General features: G+C 48.3%; 2 protein-coding genes across 3 annotated transcripts in view; one reads left to right on the top strand and one right to left on the bottom strand.

The window, feature by feature from the left end:
* The window catches only part of LOC119277872 (beta-glucosidase 4-like), a 7852-nt gene extending 1855 nt beyond the window's left edge, over positions 1-5997 (top strand). Inside the window, exons 2-15 of one of the 2 annotated variants that reach the window (XR_005137365.1) lie at positions 267-333; positions 414-472; positions 634-709; positions 865-939; positions 1014-1101; positions 1319-1544; positions 1627-1742; positions 1941-2158; positions 2519-2553; positions 2628-2730; positions 4811-4919; positions 5016-5231; positions 5532-5572; positions 5637-5997. Coding sequence is in view for 1 of the 2 variants with exons in the window: in XM_037559211.1 (XP_037415108.1) it covers positions 267-333; positions 414-472; positions 634-709; positions 865-939; positions 1014-1101; positions 1319-1544; positions 1627-1742; positions 1941-2158; positions 2519-2553; positions 2628-2730; positions 4811-4919; positions 5016-5214 (1371 nt within the window). In the remaining variant the exon portion in view is untranslated. Of the gene's footprint in view, positions 1-266; positions 334-413; positions 473-633; positions 710-864; positions 940-1013; positions 1102-1318; positions 1545-1626; positions 1743-1940; positions 2159-2518; positions 2554-2627; positions 2731-4810; positions 4920-5015; positions 5232-5531 lie in introns of both variants that reach the window. The other variant, XM_037559211.1, reaches the window with a different exon arrangement.
* Positions 5998-9024: 3027 nt separating this feature from the next.
* LOC119279800 (formin-like protein 1) overlaps positions 9025-11610 on the bottom strand; it is a 4501-nt gene continuing 1915 nt past the window's right edge. Inside the window, exons 2-5 of the mRNA XM_037560917.1 lie at positions 11124-11604; positions 10834-11036; positions 10437-10684; positions 9025-10348 (exon numbers count right to left, since the gene is read on the bottom strand). Coding sequence (XP_037416814.1) covers positions 9527-10348; positions 10437-10684; positions 10834-11036; positions 11124-11604 — 1754 coding nt within the window. The 3' untranslated portion in view covers positions 9025-9526. The remainder of the gene's footprint in view (positions 10349-10436; positions 10685-10833; positions 11037-11123; positions 11605-11610) is intronic.

Here is an 11610-nt window from a genome sequence, read left to right as displayed (position 1 = left end):
AAAAAGAGAACAGAGAAGTACTATATAGGAAAGCTGAGAAATGAATGTCCTCCACCATGAGGAGGAACGAGAGAGCCATCATAGAATTTTGTGTGGGTCCTTGGATGACAAATTGTAGGTTTCACCAGTTTTATCTCCTTGATTCCAAGTAAAAGAAACAAAAATGAGGTTTTCTGTGATCTATGAATCTATCCTCCTTCCTTTTGTCTAAAACTAGATGTATCATAGCTGTGAAGTAATGTTCTTGGCTTTTCCCCTCTATCCAGATTGAGGGGGCAAGAAATGAAGGTGGCAAAGGCGATAGCATATGGGATGTATTTACAGATAACAAAGGTTTGTCTCATCTGGATTCTATTTTAATTTGTTGAAATATGTTAATTTAACTGATAGTTGACATTGAAATGCTTTTCCAGAACGTGTCCTAGACGGATCCTCTGGAGAAGTTGCAGTTGATCATTACCATCGATACAAGGTGTTATTATTGACATAGCTATCGAATTACTATTATATTCTTGTAAAATAAAGTGTTTCTTTGTCTTGCTTGAGATGGATTATCTCCTTGATGCATATGTGTGTACAATTTTACCTTGTTTCCTAGATCCCTAATTACTTGTTTGAACTCTTTGGGTACAGGAAGACATTGAGCTCATGGCCAAGTTGGGTTTTGGTGCTTATAGATTTTCCATATCTTGGTCACGGATATTTCCTGGTACATTTCAATTGGTGGATCATGCTTCACATATTAATACATCTCCAAATTGTGTCGCCACAATTCCAGCTTCCCCCTCGATATGTGCATTTTGTTTATTATTATCATTTATATTCCATGCCTCATCTGAGTTTATAAGTTTACTGTTTCTGCAGATGGCTTAGGGACAGAAATCAATGAGCAAGGAGTTGCTTTCTATAACAACCTTATAGATTTCATGATTGAGAAAGGTGCCACATGATATACCTAATGTCAAAGTTACTATTCATCTAGTTATTCACCACCCATCTGCCCTGACTTCCAGGTATTCAGCCTTATGCAACTCTGTATCACTGGGATCTTCCGCATAATCTTCAGAAGACTATGGGGGGTTGGCTTTCTGACAAGATTGTGTAAGTTAATGCAGGCATCTTAATTTTAAACTCTGAATTTGTAAATATAGTTAAGTGCCAACACAAAATACTACAAGGCATGTTTACCTAAGAACATTGCTTTATTTCAAAGTCTTCTGTCTTTTTTTCCGAGAAGGGGGGAAAGACCCCCAGCAAAGTGTTCTCGTTTAACTTGGTGTTTCTATATCTGATCGTATTGGTTGTCAAAAAATTTCAGAGAGTACTTCGCATTATATGCAGAAGCTTGCTTTGCAAATTTTGGAGATAGAGTTAAGCATTGGATAACAATCAATGAACCTATTCAAACATGCATTAATGCTTATGGGGTTGGAATATTTGCTCCTGGATTATGTAAAGGTGTAGCTGCTGAACCTTTCTTGGCTGGCCATCACCAGATCTTAGCTCATGCTGCTGCTGTTGATGTCTACAGAAGAAAATTCAAGGCCTGTTAAGTTTCCATTGAAGTATCATCATTGTCAGTTTGTTCGTAGTACCATTGTCTTGCTGATATTTTACATATTATAGGCTAAACAAGGTGGTCAAGTAGGATTTGTTATTGATTGTGAATGGGCGGAGCCAAAGTCGGACAAAATGGAAGACCAGGCTGCTGCAGCACGGCGCATTGACTTTCAACTTGGATGGTAAAAATTATGCTCACCTATTCAGGGAATACTTAAAAGTCTCCTAAATTTGTTACCATTTTCCATAGAACCTATATTTTTTGTTTCCGCTCAGTGTAACTTCCGGTGTTTTAGTATAATGCTGATGCATCTTCAGATTCATGAAGCCTATGATATGATTTTATGGATATATCCTGATTATAATTGCTTTTCTTGAAGGTTCCTGGACCCAATATACTTTGGTGATTACCCAGAAAGCATGCGCCAGAGAGTGGGCGAATATCTTCCAAAATTCTCTGAGAAAGACCGTGAATTGATGAGGAACAAAATTGATTTTATTGGATTAAATCACTATACATCAAGAATCATTGGCAATCAGCCGAACCCACAACCACAAGAGATCCATTTTTATCAGGTTCAACAAATAGAGAGAACAGGTACCATGATTCATCTATCAAAGACTTGTCTCTTTTGTTTGTAAAAACAAGCGCAGCGTCAGCTGAAAGATGCAGGGTTATCTATAAAAACTGCAGTATGTAGACAGCAGACATGGCAGAAATATTTCACCTTGCTGATTAGGAAAAACAGCCCTTCTCCACTACCCATAGAGTCTATTTATCTCTTCCTTATTCTTGGAGAATTGTAAATCAATATACGCATGCAAGGCAGAACTACTTTTCTTGCTGTAGTTTGGTCTCAATATTCTGCGCCCACTATATATATGTAAACTTGTCCCTTGCAAGCTATCCTGTCCCAGATTAATATCGTAATGCTGACACTTTATTTCCCTTGGGCAGACAAATGGAGTAGCGGTGAAGCAATTGGTGAAAGAGTAAAGACTTGACCGCTGTCCATTCATGTAGCTTCAACGATCTTACCTAACATTTCATCTCAATATTTGTGCAGGCTGCGTCTGAGTGGCTTTTAATAGTTCCCTGGGGTATTCGGAAAACAATCAATTATATAGTAAAGAAATATGAAAATCCAATAATATATGTAACAGAGAATGGTAAGGCTTCCATGCTTCTAATTTTTTTTCTGGTGCATTTTTTATATTTGAAGTTTCTAATACACACATGGCATATCTGTTTACGTTAGTTGTATCATTTCCTGCATATGTTGGTTGAGTGATTAAATCAAATAGCAATTACTTCACATAATGTAGATTATATGGATTAACTCTGCTTTATTTCCAGTTTAATTTTTTTTCTAGAAATGTTATAGTCTGCAACTTGGAGGTCGTTGTACTGCCTTAGTTGCAGAGATATTTTGTTTTGACCAAACAACCCCGCAGCAAGCTATTTATTCCACCTATGCGTGCTAGTCTAATTATGGAATATGCATAGGGAGCCCTTCTTTATCTTCTCTTGGATACGTATTTTTGTACGAGATACAACTCTAGGAGAATATTACCTCCCCCGCGTCGCTCTCGCCTAGGGCGACTCGGGGGCACCTCCCTAACCCTAGCGCGCCGCAGGCCAATCGCCCCCTAGCCCCGCGCCGCCGCCGGAGGAAGCCGCCGGGTGAAGCTCGTGCGGCTGACGGCGGCGGCGGGGCGACTCCTCGCGGCTCCCGTTGGGACTGGGGCGGCGGATCTCGGCGGGAACCGGCGGTGGCCCGGGCGTGCGCGGCCCATCCGACGGCGTGGTGGGGGGTCTCGGCGGGGGGTTGTAGGTGGTGGCGATCTGGCGCCTCCTCTGTTGGAGGGCCTTGGCTCCCCGGGGCGGCGGCCCCGGCCGATGGGCGCGGTGCAGCCGGCGGGCTGTGCCGGCGGGCTCTGGTGGGCAGCCTCCCACGGCCGCGCGGGCGGCGTGGGGGCTGCGGACGCTGGCGCAGTGGCGGCTCCTCGCAATCCGTCATGGCTCCATGTAGAAAATCCGCCCCTGCTTCGATCTGTCCCGATCCGTGCTGGCGCCGGTCCTTGGCGGCGGCTTTCGGCGTCCCCTATGACCGGCCTCGCAGATCTGGCGTGCGGGTGAGGTTCCGGGGGAAACCCCTCGCTGGCGCGGCAGCCTCCCCAAAGTCGACGCCTTTGGCGCCGATCCCCTTCCTGAAGGCTTTGGGGTGGATCCTCTCCCTTCCGCCTCCTCCTCGAGCTATGGCGAAAGCTTTTGTTCCCCTGGTCTGGGCGTTGACGGCACCCTGGTGTCGTGTTCCTTCTTGAAGGCGGCGGCTGGGAACAGCTCTTGGTGGCGGGGCTGCTGGTGGCGTGGTGGCGGTGCGCTTCGGCCTTCTACTTGGTGCCGCGCCTTGCTTCGCGGGACCAGCGGACGGTTTCTTTGGTGGAGCGGTGCTTCATCCATACATTGATGGCGACGGATCTTGACGGCGTGGCGCAGTGCAGATTCGGAGTTCGATGTGGGAGGATGGACTCGCGCAGGAGGACGACGCTGTCTGGCGTCGTGGTGACGTCGATGGCAGAGAGATCTGGCATGGTAGATGCAACAGTACAGCTCTAAAGATGGACTCGTGGCAGGTGGCTGTGGCGGCCTCATACCCGGCAGGCGTCCTGGTTGAGAAGTGCGCCGGACTGGTAGGTGCCCCATACCAGGCAGGCGTCCTGGTTGGGACCTCAGGTCTTAGATGTTTAGGTTTGGCTGCGATGTCTGTTTGGTATTAGGCCCAGGCTATCAGCGCCCCTTCATCATTTGGATAGGTGTAGCGACAGTTGTTGCTTAGACGGTGGCTTTAGTCTTGCTGTTGTATTACTTTGTAAGGTCTTGTGAGAATAATTAATAAAGTGGCCGTATGCATCGCCCAGATGCAGAGGCCGGGGGTCATCCTCCTTTTCTAAAAAAAAAACGTATTTTTGTACATAATTTCAAATTCCCGAGTTTGTACTGCCACAGAATATTGACAAAATAGATTGGCAAGATAAACACACTACAAATGAAATAGAATACGACATTAAAGTTTAAATAACTGACAGGTATACATGTAAATGCGATACAGTGACTTTTTAATATGAAAATAAGAATTTGCTATTCCATTACTTGGTATCCAGCTAGCATAGTTTTGTTTGTGTGATGTAATATTAAGTAACCAACCATGTATATGGATGATGCTCTCATGTAGTTTATTTTCTGTAGGCATGGATGACGAAGACGATCCATCAGCACCAGTTGATCAGTTCTTAAATGACACAAAGAGGGTTAATTTCTTCAAAGGATATGTTGGTGCAGTCGCACAAGCAATAAAGTAAGTTTGTTTCTGCTTGCCGCATAACTAGCACCATGCAACTAAAACGACCAAAGCAAGTGATGCCACTAATTTTGTTGACTGTTGGCATTACAGGGATGGCGCCGACGTTCGTGGATACTTTGCATGGTCATTCCTGGATAACTTTGAGTGGGCGATGGGATTCACCAAGAGGTTTGGGATTGTCTATGTTGATTACAAGAACGGGCTCACCCGACACCCTAAAGCATCAGCCATGTGGTTCTCACGCTTCTTGAACGGCGAGACCGCTGACAGCAAACCTGACACAAACTAAGCCCCTCATTCACCAAGGTGCTTAAATTGTACTGGAGCCCTTTCTATCAATGCTATAGTTGATCCAACATTTGTTCGAATGAATGCTTACAGAGTCAACATCCCTACCAGCATGTTCTGGGTTCATGCCAGTTAACGCCGCGCTGCTGATAACTCGCACAATCTAACATGAACCCATGCTATCTCTGCTGCTATATTTTCGTTGATGTTGGTCTAGTGATTCTGCGAGTTATCATTCGTAGACCCCAGTAAGCAGTTACCAAATCGGAAGTCAGTTTCTGTTTGCAACTGACTGATGCAACAAACATTTTGCTGCAGGGATGGCACTGATGTTCGCGGGTAGTTCGGATGGCCATTCCTGGGCAACTTTGAGTGGGCTACATACAGTATACACCACGAGAGGTTTGGTACAAGGATGAGCATTGGGGACATTCCGAAGCACCAGCCCAGTACGTGGCTCTCACACCCGTCGAAGACCAACACGGCGCGAGCTGAGCCATCTCACAGCAAGTAAATGAAACATTATACGAGTTGTTGTTGTTGCTGCTGTTGTTGTATCGTACCACGACTGCCATCTACTCAAAATAATAATCGTAGCCCATCTCAGATACACTTCTATACGGGCCACGATTAGTCCATTGATTGTTCAAATGGATGTTTAAGGGGCCAGAGTTCCCTGCTAATAAATTATACGAGTTCATGTCAGCCAACCCTGTTAGACAACGCTGCCTATGTATGTTTGCTACTCTGCTGCTGCTGTATTAGTCCTGTAATGTCTGGCCTTCATAGCCCCTCCTAGGAAGCAATTGCTAGCCACCAGAAATTTGTTTCTGTTCTGCTGGAGTTCTTCATTAGAGGAACTTGCTTCTGACAGGTTAGACCCACCGAGAACCACTTTGAACTTTGGATGATTGGTGAAGAGCAAAGTGACATGTCACATACAGTAAAATAAAGAGGTGGTTAAAGCATGGATGGGACGGAAGCTATTGGGCCGCTTTCTTCCCTGTTCTGGGGCCGGCCGGCCTATTCTTTCTTGTGGTATGATGTTTTGCATCCAATGTAGTGCAATGCATTCCCTCAAAAAAAAATGTAGTGCAATGCAATGATGGTACCCTGTCGTGGCCGCGATGATCGCTCTCCGGGGCGCGATGCCGTTGGTTGCATTGCATTCATTCCCTCACGGCTTTGGGGTGAGGATCAGGCCGTTGGGAGGTTTTCATCACAGCGTCCCTGTGATTGTGATTGTGATGCTGGTCCTGATGATTGCTAGATACTCTCTTCTTCATCATCATATTCTTGCCTTCGCCTTTGTGCGCCCCCTTCTTTTCCTTGTCTTTCACCCATCGCCGGCGAGCCGGAGGTGGTGGCAACCGAGGGAGAAGGTGAGGTTTGCCGGGGACGGAGACGACGAAGAGTGGCGAGGCGATGGCCGTGACAGGTTCCCCGGAGGTGTAGCTGATACAAAAATATGTTGGCTAACGGGAGCACACCTTCGCTGCCCTCTCTGTAAACGCCCACCAGCAGGCTCAGCCAGACGTGTTCCCCAAATCCCCGTCTCCTGCCTGCACTCTGAAAGCGGCATCGGCAGGACATATTCTTCTCATCAGAACTCAGAAGCATCGAGCCGTTTAGGGGGGCAGCACGTGCCTACAGTGCCTGCCTGCCTACCTTTAAGTAAGGGTAGCTTAGAGACATGGGATACTCATCCTACTTTGCAACTTTACCACGGCTCAACGTTAAAGAAATCATAGGCAAAGCTTTGCACGATTCGCGGCCTCGTGGGGGCATCTGGCGCCTCACGTGAAACAGCACATTTCTTTCGCATACAATGTGCGTGCGTGCTGTGGCTCTGCTCAAGCCCGGTGCTCCTTCCTTGAGATGGGATGCTCGGTGCCATGACCGGGGAAATTCCCGTGCTCCGACCGAACCAGGGGGCGCGCGCGCTAAGGGCATGTACAATGGTTGATAAAACAGTCTTATCTTAAGTCTTGCATGTAATTTAGAGATGACAAAAAAGTATGTCTACAATGGGTTATATCTTAACCTTATCTTCAATAGCTAGTCATTCCTTAAAACATGGTGAGACAAATTGTGCTAAGAGATCATCTCTTGTCTTATCTTAAATAAGAGAAGACAAACCTTTTTTTGTGAGTTCTCTCTCCTCCACCTCATCATTAATCCTACGTGGCACTCCTAAGATAGCACCATTGTACATGCCCTAATGCTCGTGCTCCTACATCGTCGCCACTCCTTCAGTGGTCAGCAACGCCTTGATTTCTAGTGTTCGTCTGGAAGCAACGTAGGTAGGTTAACTGAAGAGTTCACTGCAAAAGCATCAATCAAAGAACCTGAACCTGAAAAGAGCTCTGAGCAGCAGCCAACAGCGCATTCATACTAGGATGAGAGCATCACTGAGAGAGCAGCACGAGTCATCCGCATGTGCGGCGCCTCATGAGCCTATGATTGGGCTGCATGGAACAACACTGGCGGCATTGCAAGGTTTGGGGGCAGCGGTTCAAGTGCCGGCCACTGCATGCAGTTGCCCACTGTGCTGTTGTTGGTCACTCTTCCCAAATCATGCTAACGCCTACGTACCCTTTTACTTGGCCTTGGATAGATAGAATCTTGCTGCCCCAGGCCAGAAGCGTGCCATGGATGGGTCCTCCCCTACCTTCCATCTCCAGCCACTAGCCCAGTCCCCAGATCTCCAATAGTATGAGTGTCATCTTCACCCTCTTCCTCCCCTCTCTCCTGGCTGGCCCGTGCTTCTTAAATGTTTGCCAATCATGGCCTCCTCTTGACCTATGCTACTAACCTGTTCAGCCAAGCCAAATCAGTCAGCCCAAGCCCATGTGTGTGCCTGTGCCTGGAGGGTGGAGGCCAAAGCAAAGTCATCATTCTACAGGCAATTGGGTGCCAATAATTTGGTGCATGCCATGCATGCATGGGCGTCTAGTGTAGTGTGGGAGACAAAGGGGGGGCCATGTCCATGTGGGTGAAAAACGGCAAGAATGGAGTTTGGTGGGAAAAGCGGCCAGTGAAACCAGCCAATGAGCCATGCATGGCAATGGCAATGGCAATGGCAATGGCAATGGCATGCTCACAATGACAATGCAGCATCCATACAGTCCAGCGCAACGCCCGCATGCGGATGGGGACCCGGCGATAGCGGCCACCCGAACCACCACCCCACCCCACCCTGGTCTTTGCCGTCTCCATGCTACATACTCCCATGGAAAACCATAGTTTTAGCCCACCACATGGCCATGAAATGCCCAGTTTATCACTACTCTACTACTAAGAAATGTGGCTCAGTGCTGCAGATGCTCAAACTGGAAGTTTCTTGCACCTCTTGCACATAATGAACTGCTCAGGTTCTGCAGTAGATAAAGTTCTTCCGAAGTTTACAGCACTTCTGCTCTGCCCTGCAGTAGATAACAACATTCTTCTACTGCAGATGAAAGTATGTATGTCAGGACATGCTCTGGTAAAAAGTCTCTGGCTGCATCTTAGTAGTAGTGGTGCTGGTGGGTACAGCAGCTAGTGTATGGTACTCCTATGGACCATTTGTGCAGGCAGGAAATGTGATGCCAAAACACCATGATGAGTGCTCTGCTCTTATTTTGTTTCTTGGCACCACCACCAGACCAGAGTCTCATCTCATGCTCTTATTTTGTTTTCTCTCTCACCTGCATCCCAGTTCAGCAGCTACCATACCCATACACAGCTGTGCAGATTCAGCAAAGTTTTTCAACTTTTACAGCATTTTCACTACTCAACATGCTTTTGAAATTTGTTTACAGCATTGCAATGCTCGGGCCAACGAATAATTCGACATCTGATTTACCCACTGCTCCATGTTAATGTACAGAATCTGAGACCGCATACATACATACATACATGAACTGCTTATTTTCCCTCCTCCGATGTCTGATCTAAAGCCTTTTGTCCCTTCTTATATATCGGAATAAATATTTGCAAAAAAACTTGTACATTCTATATTCTACAGGTACAAAAAGTCAGGAAAGAAAGAGATGAACAGGCCCGACGCCATCGGTGTTCGTGCGTGCGGGTGGCGAGCGTCGGGCACGGTGTTAGGGGGTGCTCAGCTACCTCCAACTCACCTGAGCTTGACGATGCCATTGCCATATGGCATGTTGGATAGATGCCGGTGCTAATTGGTTGGAGTTCCCGTGCCAGGGGTGCTCTGGCCCCGGCTGCCACCCTGTTGAGTTGTCCTTCTGCAGTTCCCGCCCTCTGGCGGTTTCCTCATTGATGATCCATGGAAAATTCTATGGGCAGACTAGTGTTGGTCAGGGCGACGACGCGACCGAGCTCTCGTCGTCGGAGATTCCAGCTCTCAACGCGTGAATCCTCGGGAACAACTGCGGCATCATCGGGTTGACGGGCACCGGGAAATGGCGCACGGAGCTGGCGATCGTGCGGTCATTGATCCTGCCGACCTCCCTGCACACCTGAGTGAGCACCGAGAGGAAATCCCTGACCACCATGAAGATCCTGAAAGGATGGGCCTCCTCTTTCGCCGAGTCGCCGTGGAAGTACTCGGTGATCTCCTTCACGAGCGACAGCGCGACGCTCTCCTGAGCTTGAACCCTGAGGATCTCGTCGTCGGCCTTCTTCAAGAACTTCTGCATCGTGTCATGGAACCTCCATGCGTCGTCCCTCGTGTTCAGCTCTTCATTCAACCGCAACACCTCGGTGATCTTCTCTATTCCTCCTGCGAGCTTCGCAACGTAGCTGCTCAGCACGTCGGAGTCCATTGCCGCCGCCTTCTTGACGCTGCTGAGCTCGTTCCCGAGGCCAGCCACCACTTGGAGGCCAAGCTTTTTGCACTCAAGCTCATCTCGGAGAGGGTTTGCAAGAGTTCTTGGTGTCGATTGGTTGCTGGCAGAGAGACGGGAACCCTCTGTTCGGATGATCTCCTGCACGACGAAATGCAGAAGGGTTGTCTTGCCATCGGTGCCTTTGACATCAGCCAGTTTGAGCAGAGTATCAAGCTTGAATGCATGAGCATCGCCGCGATTTGTGCCAACATTCATCCTGTTGCCAGTCTTGAGAATGGCCTCCAGTAGCTTCAGAAATAGTCTGCTGTTTCTAAGCTCATCGCAAGCAGCCTGTCAAACGAAGAATGATAATTTAGCTAATGAAACAGAGCGGTGGTGGGAGTAAAAGTGGAGGTGCTAGGAAAATAATGATGCTCACCTCAAGGATCTCAAAGTTGTTCTTCAAGTACTTGACCTCTGATTCAAAGTTAGCAATATAAAGCATCGCGTCTACTCTTTTGAAAGCAAAAGGCACATCAAGAACCGCCTTAAGGAACTTTTCAGAAGGGCCAAGCTTAATAGGAGATGTCTCTTCTTTGAATTCTCTCAACTTGATCTCCTCTTCCTTGGTAGGAGCCATCTTTAGCAAGGTCTCCAGTAAATCTGCTCCAAAGTTCTGCGTGTTACCTGTAGAACAGACACATAGCAAATTGGTAAGTATATTAGTGAAGGCTGCTGGATGATGCAAACATCTCAAATTCTCAACACAATGCAGTATAGAGCTCATCAAGAAAATGACGCAAACATCTCAAATTTAGGAATTTAGTCTTGTTCACCTTCGCAGAGGGCTTCGCAGACCTCCTCCTTGGTAACATTCAGAGCGCGCAGCAAGATGGCGATGTTCTGTGCCTTCTTTGGATCCAGCAGCACCTTGTTCTCCGCCTTGGGCGTCGGCAGCGCCGGCCTCTTTGTCGCCTCCTTCGGCGCCGCATTCGCCGGATTGCAGATGAACAACGTCTCGATCATCTCCTCATTCACCCTGCAAGAATTCAGCTAAATAGATCAGCAAACCTATGAAGAACAAACTTTGGACTGAGAAAAGATGCAAATTTTGCAGAGCACTCACTGGAATGAGCTGGATTTGAGCTGATCCCACACCATGGCTCGGTCTGAGCTGGCCCGGACCTTGTCCCAGTGCAGGGGCTTCAGCTTCGGCCGCGGCGTGGTCTCCTCGGACTTGTCGCCGTGGTCCGCATTGTCCTGCAGCCGCCCGGGGAAAGCGTCGGTGGGTGGAACGCTCCTGGAATTGGCGGCTTGGGGTGGCGGAGACAGCGCTGGCGACATGGCCTCTTTCGACATGCCGGGCTTGCGAACGCGGCTCTCCCAGTAGCCCAACGGCGGCGGAGGAGGCGGCGGGGGCGGAGGAGGTTGCCCGCGCGTGCTTGTCGGTGGGGCTGGTGGCTGGGTGAATGGGTTTTTTGAGATGGTGTCGGTGGCGGATCTGAGAGCTGGCGGCGTGCTCACGAGTGGAGAGGACGGTGGCGATGGGGACGGTGGTTTCCGGCGAGGCGGCGGCGGCGGTGGAAGTGTCGGCGCGAACGGAGGGGGTGGGG

This window comes from Triticum dicoccoides, chromosome 3B, assembly GCF_002162155.2.
Source record: "Triticum dicoccoides isolate Atlit2015 ecotype Zavitan chromosome 3B, WEW_v2.0, whole genome shotgun sequence".
Classification (NCBI taxonomy): domain Eukaryota; kingdom Viridiplantae; phylum Streptophyta; class Magnoliopsida; order Poales; family Poaceae; genus Triticum; species Triticum dicoccoides.
Note: the sequence above shows the minus strand (reverse complement) of the source record. Positions and strands in the feature narration are given on the sequence as shown.